The 18,184-nt window shown below is 36.1% G+C and overlaps 1 protein-coding gene and 1 long non-coding RNA gene across 9 annotated transcripts in view; one reads left to right on the forward strand and one right to left on the reverse strand.

The window, feature by feature from the left end:
- Positions 1-18,184, reverse strand: part of pof1b (POF1B actin binding protein) — an 82,155-nt gene that overhangs the window by 19,985 nt on the left and 43,986 nt on the right. For both annotated transcript variants that reach the window (XM_069893408.1, XM_069893407.1), the window contains exons 10-13: positions 12,769-12,882; positions 10,328-10,480; positions 3,297-3,410; positions 569-697 (exon numbers count right to left, since the gene is read on the reverse strand). In XM_069893408.1, coding sequence (XP_069749509.1) covers positions 569-697; positions 3,297-3,410; positions 10,328-10,480; positions 12,769-12,882 — 510 coding nt within the window. The remainder of the gene's footprint in view (positions 1-568; positions 698-3,296; positions 3,411-10,327; positions 10,481-12,768; positions 12,883-18,184) is intronic.
- LOC138740560 (uncharacterized) overlaps positions 1-18,184 on the forward strand; it is a 29,829-nt gene that overhangs the window by 10,879 nt on the left and 766 nt on the right. For 6 of the 7 annotated variants that reach the window (XR_011342993.1, XR_011342989.1, XR_011342988.1 and 3 more), the window contains one exon: positions 10,688-10,759. The exons of the other annotated variant lie outside the window; for it this stretch is intronic. This is a non-coding gene — a long non-coding RNA (uncharacterized lncRNA). The remainder of the gene's footprint in view (positions 1-10,687; positions 10,760-18,184) is intronic. 7 annotated transcript variants of the gene reach the window in all.

An 18,184-nucleotide genomic window follows, 5' to 3' on the forward strand; every position in this document is an offset into this window, starting at 1 on the left:
GTTCCCTATACTGAATGAAAGGTGGAAATGAGGTAGAGGGTAGAACACCTACCACTCTCCGCCCCACCTCCCAAGTTGAGGGCCATTAATTATAAGTTAGGAAAGATCCAACGCATGGAACAATAATTTACAAAATTAGAGGAGAAACACTTCAAAAGATTTTCATGTTATATTTATTATCTCTTTTAAGTAAACTATATTGTAGTAATTATACAGTATTTGGGTTTTTTTTTACAAAGTACCTGTTCAGCTGCAGCAAGTAAGAATTTTGATGCATATATATAATGTTTCTGACATTTTATATATATGCACTAATTATCATTTTCAGTTCTATTTGAACAGTACTTAAGGGTAGGAGCTGTGACATGGGTTAGATTTATAGTTTAGCAAGACTAAAGGCATTAGGAAATCTTGGACTGACAGCAGCAGAATGAAATGAAACACTTCCAATGAAACCTTCAGTGTGAACCACAATACTGAACATTTGTTCTCCCTCAAACTTCACTGATTCATTCTGATGCTTGTTCAACAGTGTCAATGAAATCAGATACAAGCCATGTGATCTTACCTCATTCTTCTGTTGGATAATAAAGTCCTTCTCACTTAGGTTATTACTGAATTCCATTAATTTCAATTGCATGTTGCTGGTACTGCTTTGTCCTGATGACATTTCATGTTTCATTTTGCTAATTTGTGACTTAAAGAGATCAAGAAGTTATATGTAAACAAAAAGGCATATCCACAATTCATATGAACAATGAACCCTGAAAAGCAAAATTACGAAGATACTAGATAGCATGAACTTTTACCCATTTCTTTAAAAACTTCTGTTCATCTTTAGACCTAAAGTGATTTAGTTTAAATAAAGTATTAGAAAGGGTTGTATGGACAATAAGTATCAACAATCTGCATTTAAATGGCACATTTGTGGTCCAGTAGCCCAAAAGGAAAGTCAAAGGATATAGAAAGAGAGAATTATATAAATTCTGCAGGTTTCTGTTTGCACTGCCAAAGAGTGGTAACTCTGCCTCACCCACAGGAAGAAAAGAATCTCAGGGTTGTATGTGATGTCATGTATGTAATCTGAAAGGATATTATCAGAGCCAAATGGTGAATTTGGATGTGGATAAAGTGTGTGGGACAGAAAGGTTAAAGAAATGGGAAGGGATGAAGATGTTAGGCTCTGATCATTAAATAAAAGTCTACAGATATATTCAATATAAATATATATTTCAAGGAAATACAATTCTTCAAGTCTAAAATACTGGCTACCTCGCTTCAGCTTTTAGCTGCTTTACAATCTGACATTAAGATTCCTTTTTTTATATAAACCACTTTCCTTTTAAGTCGATTATCATCAATTTCTTCAACAAATGAAGCTCTCTTGAGGCTCTTGCAAATTAACCATCCTTCTGCTCATTCCTCCTTAAATGTTGAAAATTACAATTGCTCATTCTTGTTATAAATGCCTAACATCTTCATCCCTTCCCATTTCTTTAACCTTTCTGTCCCACACACTTTATCCACATCCAAATTCACCATTTGGCTCTGATAATATCCTTTCAGATTACATACATGACATCACATACAACCCTGAGATTCTTTTTTTCCTGTGGGTGAGGCAGAATTACCACTCTTTGGCAGTGCAAACAGAAACCTTCAGAATAAAGAATAGATGAACAGGGAGAAAAGTTTATTCATTAGCAAATAAAGTGTGCCTCATTTATAAAAATTAGCAGTTTTAAAGAAAAATAAAGTCAACAAGCATGGTCACTTGTTGCTGCTGTGGTGCTTGTGTACACGCACACACAAAATTCCGCTAAATTTAAAATGAGAGTTTTCATAAAGTCCTGATTCTCAGGTAGTCTGGATTTTTGGACTTCTACTGCACTCAGACAATATATATTTTTAAAATTAAATTCCATTTCGAAAGTGCCTCTTCAGAATCAACGATTACAAATGACATTCAATCTACCAAAAGTAGCAATACTCTTGGATACAATATGTACAGTACTATGCCATGATATTCATCTAAAAATATTTTACAGGCCTCGTATACATAACAATATGTATAAAAGCAATAAGTCTATTGTACCCAAAAGCTTGGGTATAAAAACATTTTGTATTCACAAATGTTGTCAGCAAATGTGGCCATTTGGTTCTTTGAGTCTTAGTGGCTCAATACAAGACTAACTGCTATTCCATTATCCCACCCCCACCCCCCCCCCCCCACTCACACCTAGCCCCAAATTCCACCGAGTGCAATTGTCTCCCCTAACAACCATTCTGACAGTACATTCCAGACCCAGACCTTTGTTGTGTAAAATAAAATTCTCATGTCACCTTCATTCTACATCCTATCAAGGTGTTTCTTCATTTAATAAATAACCATATAGCATCGAGTCCACGCTGCTGAAGATCCAGCTGCGCTGGATGGGTCACGTCTCCAGAATGGAGGACCATCGCCTTCCCAAGATCGTGTTATATGGCGAGCTCTCCACTGGCCACCGTGACAGAGGTGCACCAAAGAAAAGGTACAAGGACTGCCTAAAGAAATCTCTTGGTGCCTGCCCCATTGACCACCGCCAGTGGGCTGATAACGCCTCAAACCGTGCATCTTGGCGCCTCACAGTTTGGCGGGCAGCAACCTCCTTTGAAGAAGACCGCAGAGCCCACCTCACTGACAAAAGGCAAAGGAGGAAAAACCCAACACCCAACCCCAGCCTGTCCCACATCGGACTTTTCAGCCACAAACGAGCCTGCAGCTGACATGGACTTTTACCCCCTCCATAAATCTTTGTCCGCGAAGCCAAGCCAAAGAAGATATAACCATATATAACCATTTAAGCACAGAACAGGCCAGTTCGGCCCCACTAGTCCATGCTGTTCCAAATCCCCACCCTCTTATATTAAAGATTTTAAATACCTACTGAAATTCTCCATAACCTTCCCTGTTCCAAGAAAATCCACCCCAGCTTCTCTATTCTACCTACAGAGCTAAATCCCTTCATGCTTTGTGTCTTACCCTTGGCCTGTGATATCTTCAACTCTGACATGGATTTTCAACTCGTGTCACTTAAATAAAGCACGTCTCACGACAATGGGAGTATCAGATTCAACAGTAACTTTTCAATTTTATATCCAACTCCCTAGTTAAAAATACAGATTACATAGCAACAGTGTAGGAGTGAGATTGGAAGACCTGATCAATCAACTCAGGCATAATTGCATCTTGCCATCCAGTAAGATTTTTACAAATTCCAACATGGGTTAACACTGTAAAAGAATTTCCATACCCTCAATGCACTGATCTCTTTGTCCTTTTCTTCACGGAGTTGATTGACCATTTCATAGTAATTATTTGTAATTTCTGTGCTAGTTACTGAGCTGAAGGATGGACTCTTCATATGCTGTAAATAATAAATAATATTGTCAATGTATTTATAGTTGGTAGGACAGTCAGTTTTGTGGCAATTTGAAGGTTCAAGTCATTTTATATTTGAAGTCTAAATTATTATTTTGCATTATATTCTGTGTATGCAATACTTATTGGTTAAGGTCACAATTTTTCTACAGGAAAAACTTTTCAGATTGTTTTAGTACAACAAAAATGTATTTCCAAAACTTGCCAATGCAATTGATTCATTTTAAGGGATAGCGTCACTTCCCTATTCCCAGATTTAATTTCATTGACTTTGAGCCTAATTTCAATTTCATTCACTTATTTACCCCCTCTAGCTTGGCAAAGCTCACTGTAAATCCTGATGATAAAGATTAAATCAAACCTCCTCTGCATATTTCCAGTCAATTGTGTCTAAGATACACCATGGGTAGCACTTTTTCCCCCATTTCAATTTTTTTCCATTATTTTTATTAACATTGAAATTTCACATCCAAAAATAGAGTACATATAAATATGTTAAAATTCAAAAATTAAATCATATAATTTCATTCAAAAAACTCTACATTTTAATCAAACAAGACTATATTTTATTGATATTTTACATTTAAAAAAAATCTAAACCCACTACCAAGAAAGAAGATGTTTGGCCAAAAAAAGACAGATTTCTTATCAGGGTAATAAATTACCTCATTAGTCAACACTTCCACCTTCATAACAAATCAAAGATTATAAAAGTAATTCAAAAAGGATCTCCACAGTGTTTGAAAAATTAAATTCAAATTGGAAATTGAGCATCTAATCTTCTCTAAATTTAAACATGACACCACATAGCCATTGAGCCCAATTAGCCAGGATAATGTCCCTCCATCTGAGCAATACCGCCCAGCTAGCCACAAGAGAAATAAAAGCTAATACATGCAGCTCAGATGTCATTAAAGTTATGTCACTCTCTCCAACAATACTAAATAAAGCAGTTAAGGGATTTGGTTTAAAATTAACTTTAAAAAGTGCAGAAAAAGTTTGGATGGAAACCGGAAGTGGTATAGGATGGGAGTCGCGGGCGTTGTCGCTGGAAGTCAGTAGAAGCAGCTCAAGGAAAATAAAATCGGTTAAGTGTAAAAGTTGTTCTTCTTGAAAGAACAAGCATAACATTGTGTCAGAAGTGTCTGAGTAAGGCGGGGGGGGGGGGGGGGGGGGTAGTCACGTGATGGAGTAGTAGCCGGTAGGAGAATACCAGCCCTCTCCAGAAAAGAAGAAATAAAGTGGAGAAAACACAAAGTTCAAGAAACACAAAACACAACAAATAAAAGATAAGTTGTGGAGAAAAGAAAGAAAATGGCACCCAAGAAGGAAAAAGCAAAAACAACGGGGAAAAAAAGAAGAAAAGACGCCGGAAGAGAAAGGAGAAGGCCTTACCTGTATGAAGAAACAGGGAGCCGTCATGGAGAAAAGAGCTCACTCCCCAAGGTTGGTGATGACCCTGCAGAGTCATGACCTCCCGACTGCTGGACTGCAAAAATGGCTCTCTGAGCCAAACCTCATGCATGCGCAAACTAAGGAAAAAGAAAACACTGACGGGAGGGGGGCCCAGCTGAGGAGCGAACTAACACAGCGCGACCAGCTGGGAGATGCCCGACAGCAGGGCTCTCAGCTGAAAGAAGAGGAAAGGGAGTGAAAGGAAAGAAGAACAGCAACCGGAGGCCCAACAGATAACTTGCCCAGAAGAAGAGGACCAACGGCAAGAAGCCATGCAAAAAAACACCCAGCAAAGTGAGGCAAGCAGCTCAACAAGAAAGTCAGAAGAGACACAGATACAAGGAAGAGAAATAGAAAATACAAACACAGGTGCAGACACAGAAGAAGAGGAAGAAGAAGACCAAGCTCTGCACAGAGGAATAGAAGGTAAAATAGATGGACAGTACATAGATTTTAAAAAAAATTCAAGAACAAATGAGAGCATTAAAAGAATGGCTGACATTAGAATTTGGTGAAATGAAAAGTACAGAAGAAAAAGTGAGTAGAATAGAGCTGGTCATAACAGATGTAGAGAAAAGATTAGAAAATGTAGAAAAATGAGAAATGCCTGTAGAAATGGAAGTGAATGACTTAAGAAGAAAATTGGAAGAAAGTGACAAAAAAGTTAGAGTCACAGGAATTGTTCGCTCAGAAGACGGATATAATGGAAAACTAGTAGGTGAAACAGCATAAAGATAGTGGGCCGAAAGGAAGATGAAGAAGGCACAAATATGAAAAAATTTATAAAAGAATGGATCCCAAAAGTTCTGGAAATGCCAGAAATACAGGAGGGAATGGAAATAGAAAGGGCACACAGAACACTAGCTCCGACACCACAGCCACAACAAAAACCAAGATCCGTTTGAGTAAAATTTCTGAGATACACGAAAAGAGAAAATATACTGGAGAGGGCAAGGAATAAAATTAGAGAAGACGATAAACCATTGGAATACAAAGGTCAAAAAATATTTTTTTACCCAGACATAAGTTTTGAACTCCTAAAGAAGAGGAAGGAGTTTAACACAGCAAAATTGATCCTGTGGAAAAAAGGCTATAAATTTATGTTAAGATATCCAGCTGGGCTTAAAATATTTATCCCGGGGGAGCAAAACAGACTGTTCTCGGATCAGGAGAAAGCACGAGAATTTGCAGAATGCCTGCAGGACAGAAGGAGAGATGAAGAGATGTAATAAGAACGAAGAATGACGACAAACTACATATAAAGGTGTAAAAATGATGTATAAGTAAGAACTAAAGAAGGGAAAGAAAAGGGAAGAAAGAAAATAAGGGGGAAAAAGAGGGTGAGCTTTGTTATATGTGAAGATAAAAGTCTTTTCTGGAGGGGGTTGGGTGGGAGAGAATAACAGTCACTGCGAAATCAGTTGACACTTGCGAGCGGGTTCGCAATCCAAATGGAGAGGGGAGTTGTGGTTGCTCGGCAAGGGACAAGGGGCAACTCAGGGGGGGGGGACACTTGGGGTTAAGGGAATTTTAGATGTGGGAGTTGATGGAAGTATTTTATGTTTTAGAAGTGTTGGCATGCATTGAGTTCAAAAAGGGAAAAAACTGAGATGAAAATGGGGAAGGTGGTGGTGAGGGAGCGGAAATGAGGTGTAAACAGAATATGAGATGGCCATGTTGAACTATATGACAATAAATATTAATGGAATACATAACCAAATTAAATGAAAAAGGCTATTAAATTTCCTGAAAAAAGAAAAAATTGACATAGCATTTGTGCAGGAAACGCATCGAACTGAAGTGGAACATAATAAATTAAGGAGAGACTGGGTAAGGCACGTAACGGCAGCATCATATAATTCAAAAGCCAGAGGTGTAGTTATATTAATCAATAAAAATGTACCAATCAAAATTGAGGAGGAAATAATAGATCCAGCAGGGAGGTATGTAATGATAAAGTGTCAGATATATTCAGAATTCTGGAATGTGATCAATATATATGCACCTAATGAAGAGAATCAAAAGTTTATGCAAGTTTTTTTTTGAAGATTGTAGATACGCAGGGGAATATATTGATAGGAGGGGATTTTAACCTTAATTTGGACCCAAAGTTGGATAAAACTGGACAAAAGACTAGCAAAAAGAATAAAGTGGCCAAATTTATGGTTAAATCAATGCAGGATATGAAACTTATGGATATATGGAGGAGGCAGCAGCCAAGGGAGAAGGAATACTCATATTATTCGAGTAGGCATAAAACATACTCAAGGATTGATATGTTTTTGTTAGCCCATATTCAAGGGAGAGTTAGGAAAACGGAATATAAAGCTAGATTGCTATCTGATCACTCACCCCTGTTATTAGCAATAGAACTGGAGGACATCCCACCAAGAACATAGAGATGGAGATTAAACTCCATGCTACTGAAAAGACAGGATTTTAGAGAATTTATTGAACGCCAAATTAAAATGTACTTTGAAATAAATACGGAATCAGTGAAAGACAAATTTATATTATGGGATGCAATGAAAGCCTTCATTAGAGGGCAGATAATAAGTTATGTAACTAAGATGAAGAAGAACTACAATCGGGAAATAGAACAGTTGGAAAAGGAGATAGTAAGTACAGAAAAAGAACTAGCAACAAGGAAAGATATAACAAAAAGAAGAGAATTGGCGGACAAAAAAATAAAATGCGAAACATTACAAATGTATAAGGTGGAGAAGAACATAATGAAAATAAAGCAAAAGTATTATGAGCTAGGAGAAAAAAAACACACAAAATATTAGCCTGGCAACTTAAAACAGAACAAGCTAAAAGAACTGTATTGGCATCAAGGAAAAAGGACAAACAAATTACATATAATCCAATGGAGATTAATGAGAACTTTAAGGAATTTTATGAACAGTTATACCAAACTGAGAACGAGGGGAAAGAAGACAAAATAAACGAGTTTTTAGCTAAAATTGAACTGCCGAAATCGCAAGAAGAGGAGCATTTGAAATGGTTTTAAAAAAGCTGCCGAACAATAAAACGCCTGGAGAGGATGGATTCCCAATAGAATTCATTAAAACATTTAAAGAGTTATTAATTCCTCCTCTCCTGGAAGTAATGAACCAGATAGAAAAAACACAAAACTTGTCAGATTCATGTAAGACAGCAATAATTGCAGTATACCAAAGACGGGGAAGGATCCAATAACACCAGCATCATATAGACCAATATCTCTACTTAATTCAGATTATAATAACAAAATTATTAGCAAACAGATTGGCCGACTGTGTACCAAAAATAGTAAAACAAGATCAAACTGGATTTATTAAGAAAAGATGAACGGCGGATAATGTCTGTAAGTTCATTAACTTAATCCATGCAGTACAAGGAAATAAGATACCAACAGTGGCTGTTGCTTTAGATGCAGAAAAAGCCTTTGACAGGGTAGAATGGAATTATTTATTCAAAGTATTACAGAGGTTCAACCTACCAGAAAAATATATCAATTGGATTAAAGCATTATATAATGGATCATTGACGAAGGTGACAGTAAATGGATATGTATTGAACAAATTTAAATTAAGTAGGTCAACTATGCAGGGATGTCCACTATCTCCCTCACTGTTCGCTTTAGCAATAGAACCATTGGCAGAATTGATAACAACAGAAAATAAAAGGGATAAAAATAAAGGAGGAGTATAAAATTAGTTTATTTGCAGATTACATCATAGTATAATTAACAGAACCAGAAATATCAATAAAAGAACTACATAAGAAATTGAAGGAATATGGAGAAATATTGGGGTACAAGATCAATGTAAATAAAAATGAAGTAATGCCAATGAGTAAAGTGGATTATACAGAATTTAAAAAAGAATCACCATTTAAATGGCAAACACAAGTAATCCGATACCTAGGTATTAGATTAGATAATAATTTAAGCCGCCTATACAAATTGAATTATCAGCCAGTAATGAAGAAATTACAGGAAGACTTAGAACATTGGAAAGAATTTCCACTAACATTGATAGGGAGGGTAAATTGTATTAAAATGAATGTCTTCCCAAGGATACAATACCCATTTCAATCGTTACCAATTATTATAGAGCAGCACAATTAAGGTATTTATCAGATTTTTATCAGACAAGGGAAAAAACAGATTCGACTAAGACAGAGCTAGATAAAATAGGGGAGAAGGTACTGGAACATAGACTTTATAAGTGGGATGAAAAGCTGGTGCAATATAAAAGTTCACCAGTACTGCATCATTTACTCAATGTATGGAAGAAGATTCACTTAGAAAGGAAAAAAAACAAATTACCAACTACCAAAATTATAATTGATGCAAAATCAACTAATCCCTTTCAGAATAGATAACCTTTCCTTTAGAGAATGGGAAAGAAAAGGAATTAAAAGAATAGAAAATTGTTTTTTGGGAAATAATTTATTAACATTTGAACAAATGAAGTACAAATATGGAAAAACTCATGGTACAATGTTTGCATACCACCAACTGAAAGCCTACTTAAAGGATAAATTGGGAAGCAGACTGAGATTTCCAGAAGGAAGCAGCTTTGAATATGAGATTATAGAAACAACGATAATAAAAAGATTCATTCCGAACATGTACATCAAACTGCAAGAGAAGGAAAATGATGAAATAAGCTATAAACCCAAACAAAAGTGGGAACAAGATCTAAACACAAAGATAAAAATGAAATATGGGAAAAGTTATGCTCTGGAACCATGAAGAATATAATAAACATGAGGTTTGATACAATATAATTGGTTACACAGGTATTAGGTTAAGGGGTTCCAGCTGACCCCCTTCCCAGTCTAGGGGCTCAGCTGGTGAGTTGCTCTTCTGTGGATACTCAACCTCTGAACTGCCACTATAGCCAGTGTTTGGACAGCACTTGTTTCTTGTCAATAATGACCCTCAAGGATATTGATGGTGGGAGACTTGGAGATGGTAATGCTATTCCATATGAAAGTTGGATAACAGACTGTAATTTAAGTGTCAAATTCGTGTCTTTTTAGTGCTTTACAATGGTTTAATTATTTTTGAGTTTCTCCTGCATTCAAGTTGTTAAACATTCAAAAATGTTTGATTCACTTGACAACCTAGGGCATGGCTTAAACTGGATGTCAAATAACTTCAGTGTTTTGAAGATACTGCACTGCTCACTCGGTAAGTTCTAGAGAGAAGGCTTCACTCATGGTGGTAGGAGGTTGTTTTGCCAAACCCAAATTTTGATCTTGATCTTTTTTTTAAATTGCAATTTACTCGTTATTTCCAGAGCAAACACATGTGTGAAAGAGGAGATGTCCCCTTGGGCATTAATCAGGTCACTGACTGGATCCAGAGCATCTGGAAGAGGTTTCATTCTCTCTGGTTTGCTTGAAAAGTATTTGTATAATTTAGTTGGATGTAGACAAGGTTTGGGTCTTTACCTGCTGCCGAAGTGAAGCATTTTCTTGTTCCAGGGCTCTTTTGCTGCATTCCAATTCTTTCACACGGAATTCCTTATCTGCCTCAGAGTTCCTCAAAGTTAAGATCAAATCCTCAAGAGATCTGTTGCTTGAGCCATTCTCCTTTATGGTTTTCTGAATAAAAGACATATGGGAGGGTTATGCCTTTTATCAATCCTTTCCATTCTTCTTACCACTTTCTCCACATAGGTTTACAAAACTAACAAAAGCCATGGAATTATTAAATTATACATAACAACATTTAAGGCAGCTGTGATCTTTCTGTGAAAAGTAATGACTTGTTTTTTCCTTTATAAAACCTCTGAACCACTGTCACCAAAGGCCACCATTTACTACCCATTCCAAAATGCCATTGACAGAGTGCTTGTCGACTGTCTTCTTGAACCACTGCAGGTAATCCGCTGAAGTTACTCACACAACGTTGTTATGTGGGGACTTGTATTATTTTGATCCAACAAAAAAGGGCTAGCGATACATTTTCAAATTAGTGTAGTGTGCAAGGGGAACCTGCAGTGTGGGGTTTTCCCATGCTCCTGCTGTCCTTAAGACACACTGGTGACAGGCAGTTGCTAGAATCTCCTGGGGGAACTCAGCATCAGTGGGAGAGAAAGAATGGTCAGTGGTCTGTAGAAGGATCTGCCTTGCTAAGTAAGGGTGTGCCCTGCTGCTTTGCAAAAGATAGCCGAGGATTGTAAATATCGAAAGAAGTGGCTTGTATGCTGGGAAAACCCCAGCCGAGCCAGTAAATCTTCATCATCCTGAAGTTTCCCCAGATCAGGTGATTTACGAGAACAATGCCCGAGGAAAGAGGAAACCAGTTACATGATTGCAGATGAATAGTGTGTGGATTAATATTGATAAGGTAATGCCTGTCATATGGGAGAAGACTACTTTTTTTGATTGGTTGTCAGATTACAGCATAGTAAATAAATCCATTCATTTGTATGTGCAGAGAACTCCTTGATTCTCCACAAGGTGGTTGACCTCCCGCAGGCCTGTGCAAAGTATAAAGAGACTTGCCTAAAGAAAGGTCTGAGTCTTTCATTCCTCAAGGGAAGGAAACTGCTGATTGGGACTTGACCCCAGAACCTAGATCGAGGATCAACACTGATCCTCCATTTTCCAGTTGCAACTCTTTACGTGTATTCATCTTGAAACACCGACCATTGTTTTTCTCCCACTGATGCTGGTTGATCCGGTAAATTCCTCGTGCTGCTGTCCTGATCTTTTTTGGTGAGGGCGCTCACACATTCGGGATGTGCTGTTGCAGTGGCCTAAAGGAGTGACGACAACACACATTTTGCGGATGCTACACGTTGTAGCTATTGTGTGCCAGTGATGGTGATAAAATGTGATTTTCAGAGAGATGACTTACTGAACTTTGAAGAGCAACAAGGTTTCACATATGAAAAAGTCATTGCCATTCTAACTCAAGATGCCTTGGAGAAATAAATAATATTTTGCAAGTCATTAAGAGGCAGAAGATGTCATACATCATGTCATTAGCTGTGAGGAACAGACTCCATAGCAAGTTTTGTTTGATTTTATAGAAACATCTGTTGCTGATCCCCCGAAAAAAATTTCATGGCGCATTACAGAATTTTTAATAAAATTTAATACCGACCCATGTATAAAATACAGAAAATAACACATTTAGGGGCTTTACTTTGACCTCGGCATCAAGCCCATTAATACGCTTAAACCAAATTCTGCAGTGCTACAATTTTCGTGAGTCCACACTTATATTAAAACAGCTCGTGATGCCGAGCTACAGTTTAAACATCTGTGTTGATTCCTTACATGATATTCGTTTTTTTTTAACTGCATAGGCATTTGTAACAGATGAGAGATCAGCAAAATAAATGAGCAGTTACATTAGTCACACCTTTGTTTTTGCTAACTATAGCTTCCTGCACCTGTAATCAAATCAAAATAGTTATTTGAAGTAAGAGTAATAAAATGTGAAGCAGGAATGAATCAAGATCTAAAAGATGAGGATTATTTATTTCTTTTTTTAAAACCTATCAAGTCACTCAATCAACCCCACCCATTCCATTACTCACACATTTTCTGTTTTCCATTCTCTCTCAGATGTCTGTCAACTCCACACGTCTTTATCACTTACATTTTCTAAACAATTTATATTAAGCAATTAAACTAAAACAGCATGAAACGGATGTGTGAAGAAATCAGAGAACCTGGAGAAACACAGGTGGTCAGCTCCACACAGTCCGCACCAGGAGTCAGGACAGAGCCTGGGTCTTTGAAGCTGTAAGGCAACAACATCACGTAGTATCACATTTTGCTGTCTATTAATTATCAGCTACCGTTTTAAAAAAAAATCCCATTCTACAAAATAATATGAAGGTGCATCACTCACAACCAACGTGCCACTACTCTACCTGCAACTGCCGGTTCTTCTCTCGCACAGACTCCAAGAGCTCCAAGTATTCCGTCACTTGCTGCGATTTAAAACCAAAGTCTCGTTCCAGCATTTCCTTGTCCATGGCAAGCCTCTGTACAAGTAAAAGAAAGCCCTATATATTAACAAAATACGAAATTTATAGCTCCACTTGTAATAGACAATAAAGCAACATCAATATTGCATTTATATTTATCGTAGAAATGAAAACACACATACACAATGCCTGTAAAATCTATAACATTTGAATTAACATGCATTTTGAATATGGTCCCTCCAGTTTACAAGTTCTACTTCTGCTTCACAGTTTCTAATAAAATGTGCATTAAGAAACAAAAATCGAAAAAGAGCGGTCACTGCAAAATCAGTTGACGCTTGCGAGTGGATTCGCAAATCCAAATGGAGAGGGGAGATGTGGTTGTCCGACAAGGGATAAAGGGCAACTCAGGAGGGGAAGGGGAGATTGGGGATAAAGAAGATAGAAATAGGAGAATAAGGAAAATGTTGGATGTTGTAGGAATGTTGTCTGGTAAAGAGTTGAAAATAAGAAAACAGAAATGGAAAAGGAGGAAAGGTAATGATGGAAAAACGGAAAGAGAAGATAAACAAAATATAAAATGGCTACGCTGAACTATATGACTCTAAATATTAATGGAATACATAACCAAATTAAAAGGAAGAAACTACTAAATTTACTGAAAAAGGAAAAAATAGATATAGCATTTGTCCAAGAAACACACTTAACTGAATTGGAGCACAAGAAATTAAAGAGAGATTGGGTAGGACATGTAACAGCAGCATCGTATAATTCAAAAGCAAGAGGAGTGGCTATATTAATTAGCAAGAATGTGCCATTTAAAATAGAAGAGGAAATAATAGATCCAGCAGGGAGATATGTTATGATAAAATGTCAGATATATTCAGAGCTTTGGAATCTACTTAATATATATTCACCTAACGAAGAAGATCAAAAGTTTATGCAAGATATCTTTTTGAAGGTAGCTAATACGCAAGGGAACATACTAATAGGAGGGGATTTCAATCTGAATTTGGATCCAAATATGGATAAAACGGGGAAAAAAATTAACAGGAAGAACAAAGTAACCAAATTTATAATTAAATCAATGCAAGAAATGAAACTTGTGGACATATGGAGGAAACAAAACCCAAAAGAAAAGGAATACTCATACTACTCGACTAGACATAAAACATACTCAAGGATAGACCTATTCCTGTTATCAGCCCACATTCAAGGGAGAGTTAGGAAAACGGAATATAAAGCTAGACTATTATCGGACCACTCACCCCTGTTATTGGCAATAGAGCTAGAGGACATCCCTCCAAGAATGTATAGATGGAGATTAAACCCCATGCTACTTAAAAGACAGGATTTTAGAGAATTTATTGAAAAACAATTAAAAATGTACTTTGAAGTAAATACGGAATCAGTGGAAGATAAGTTTATACTATGGGACGCAATGAAAGCATTCATTAGAGGGCAAATAATAAGTTATGCAACCAAGATGAAGAAGGACTATAATCAGGAAACAGAGCAGTTGGAAAGGGAAATAATAAACATAGAAAAAAAATTAGCAATAAAGGAAGATACAACCAAAAGAAGAGAATTGGCGGATAAAAAAATAAAATATGAAACATTACAAACATATAAGGTGGAGAAGAATATAATGAAGACAAAACAGAAATATTATGAACTAGGGGAAAAAACACACAAAATCCTAGCATGGCAGCTTAAGACAGAGCAAACTAAGAAAATGGTATTGGCAACAAGGAAAAAAGACAAACAAATTACATATAATCCAAAAGAAATTAAGGAAAACTTCAGAGAATTCTATGAACAATTATACCGAACCGAAAACGAAGGGAAAGAAGGGAAAATAGATGAATTTTTGACTAAAATTGAACTACCAAAACTACAAATAGAGGAACAAAATAAATTAACAGAACCATTTGGAACAGTAGAAATACAAGAGATAATAAAAAATTTACCAAGTAATAAGACACCAGGAGAGGATGGACTCCCAATAGAATTCTACAAAACATTTAAAGACCTAATAATACCGCCCCTCCTGGATGTAATCAACCAGATTGATGAGACACAAAACTTACCAGATTCATGTAAAACAGCAATAATTACAGTGATACTAAAACAAGGGAAAGATCCACTCTCACCAGCGTCATATAGACCAATATCTCTGCTAAACACAGATTATAAGATAATAGCTAAACTATTAGCGAACAGATTAGCAGAACAGGTACCGAAAATGGTAAATTTAGACCAAACTGGATTTATCAAAAAAAGACGCACAACAGACAATATTTGTAAATTTATTCACTTAATTCATGCAGTAGAAGGAAATAAAGCACCGGCAGTAGCAGTTGCTTTAGACGCAGAGAAGGCCTTCGACAGAGTAGAATGGAATTACTTGTTCAAAGTATTGCAAAAATTCAGTTTACCGGAGAAGTATATTAATTGGATTAAAGCATTATATAAGGGACCGTTAGCGAAAGTGACAGTAAATGGACATGTATCAAAGCAATTTAACTTAAGCAGGTCAACGCGGCAGGGATGCCCACTATCACCATTATTGTTTGCGCTAGCTATAGAACCACTAGCAGAATCGATAAGAAGAGATAATAATATAAAAGGAATAAAAATAAAAGACAGGGAATATAAAATCAGTCTGTTTGCGGATGATGTGATAGTGTACTTAACAGAACCAGAACTATCAATAAAAGAACTATATAAGAAATTGAAGGAATATGGAGAAGTGTCGGGATACAAGATAAACGTAAATAAAAGTGAAGCAATGCCTATGAATAACGCGGATTTCTCAAAATTTAAGGAGGAATCCCCATTCAGATGGCAAACGCAGGCAATAAGATACCTAGGTGTGCAAATAAACAAAAATCTAGGCCAATTATATAAACTCAATTACAATCCACTAATGAAAAAATTACAGGACGATTTAGAGCATTGGAAAGAGCTACCACTAACACTGATAGGAAGGATAAACTGTATCAAAATGAACATTTTTCCAAGGATACTATACTTATTTCAGGCATTGCCAATACAACTGACAGAAAAATTCTTCAAAGAGTTAAAGAAAATAATAAGGAGATTTTTATGGAGAGGGGGGAAACCGAGGATAGCACTAGATAAATTAACAGAATGGTATAAACAAGGAGGCTTACAATTGCCAAACTTCAAAAATTATTATAGAGCCGCACAATTAAGGTACCTATCAGATTTTTACCAAACAAGGGAAAAACCAGACTGGACGAGACTAGAATTAGATAAAATAGGGGAAAAGATACCTGAACACATATTATATAAATGGGACGAAAAATTGGTACAACATAGAACTTCTCCAGTATTACACCATCTCCTCAATATATGGAAGAAGATTCATGTAGAAAGAAATAAAATAAATTACCAAATACCAAAACTAATATTGACGCAAAATAAGCTACTCCCTTTTACAATAGACAACCTTGCCTTTAGAAAATGGGAAAAAAAAGGGATTAAAAGAATAGAAAATTGTTTTTCAGGAAGTAGATTCTTATCCTTTGAACAAATGAGAGATAAGTACAATATAACTGGAGATACAGCGCTGGCATATTACCAACTGAGATCCTACTTGAAAGATAAATTAGGAAGCAACTTGAGTTTACCAGAGGGAAGTAACCTTGAATATGTGATTACAGATACAATGTTAATCAAAAGATTTATAAAAAATATGTATATTAAACTGCAAGAAAAGGAAAATGAGGAAACAAATGGTAAAACTAAACAAAAATGGGAACAAGATTTAAATATAAAGATAAAAAAGGAAACATGGGAGAAGTTATGCTCTGGAACGATGAGAAATACAATAAATACGAGGCTGCGTATGATACAATATAATTGGTTACACAGACTATACATTACACCGCAAAAGTTAAATAAATGGGACCCAACAGTATCTGATAGATGTTTTCGATGTAAAAAAGAAAGGGGAACAACAATTCATGCAATCTGGACATGTGGGAGAGTAGAAAAATTTTGGGATGATCTCAATCAGATATTAAATAAAATAACAGAAAACAATATACCAAAGAATCCAGAGATCTTTCTCCTAAGTAACATAAAAAATAAAGAATTTGGAATTGACTTGGAAGATGCACAAAAAAGATTTGTCAAGATAGCCCTAGCCGTAGCAAATAAATGTATTATGTCAACCTGGAAATTGGAAGATAATTTGAAAATACAACAATGGTATATAGAAATGAATAAATGTATTCCATTAGAAAAAATAACATATAGTTTAAGAAATAATATTGAAATATTCGAACAACTATGGGAGCCTTACATTAAATACAATAGCGAAAACCTACCGGGAACAAACATTACCTAAGTTGATGGAAGGAGAAGAAAAGAAAAGAATGGACTCAGTAGAATTTCTGGTGTATTTTTGTTGAATGACAACATTGTCTAACTGAATTAATGCAACCTAGATTGTATACCTAAAATGGATGAGAGGGGGGGGGTGGGGGGGTGGCTTGGGAGGAGGGAGGGGGGAGGGAGAAAAAGTCACTGTAAATGTGTGGAAAAGAAAAAGTGTATATCATGGCTATTGTGATTTATGGTGTGAAAAATAAAAAATTTAAAAAAAAAAAAAAGAAACAAAAATCGAAATGTAGACCGATTAATCATAATTAAACTGAATGCCAACCTGCTGCTAACAAAAAAGGCTTAAAAAAATTTCATGCATGACCATATGCAGCAAAAAGTGGTACTGCATGCACCAAACTACTTTTGTATGAATCAGCATTGAATTTGCAGACTACTAACAAATTCATATGGGAAACATTAACTTTAAAGTGCAGCCGCCAGCCATGGTGCAAGCTCTTTAGTGGCAGTACAAAATGCAGACCAATGACCCTGTAGCATGTCCAAGAATGCCAAATGCACAGATCTTCATAATTTACCAGTGCAGATAAAGTTGTCAATTTCTTCAGAAGCATCAAGTAGCATGTCAATATATTGATAATAATGTAAAATTCCAAAAATCCAGATGCCAGAAATCTGGACCACCTGAGAATCTGCACTTCTCAAACTCTCACTTTAGTAGGGTACTGTATGTGTGCGTGCAAGCGTAAGCACTACAGACGCATGGAAGTCACAGAAATGAATGATCAAATATTTGTTTTTTTTTGTACTTTGTACTTAATATGAAAAAATGTTTTGTTAATAAACTATCAAAATTTATCTGCTCATCTCTTCCTTATTCTACTTAAATTTGAATTTTAAATGTACTACCTGAGAATCCAGTCCAACCCAATCCCCAAACAGTCTGGATTTTAGGACTTTTACTGTACATCAGAACCATGATTGA

The sequence above is a fragment of the Narcine bancroftii genome, chromosome 8 (genome assembly GCF_036971445.1).
Source record: "Narcine bancroftii isolate sNarBan1 chromosome 8, sNarBan1.hap1, whole genome shotgun sequence".
Classification (NCBI taxonomy): Eukaryota; Metazoa; Chordata; class Chondrichthyes; order Torpediniformes; family Narcinidae; genus Narcine; species Narcine bancroftii.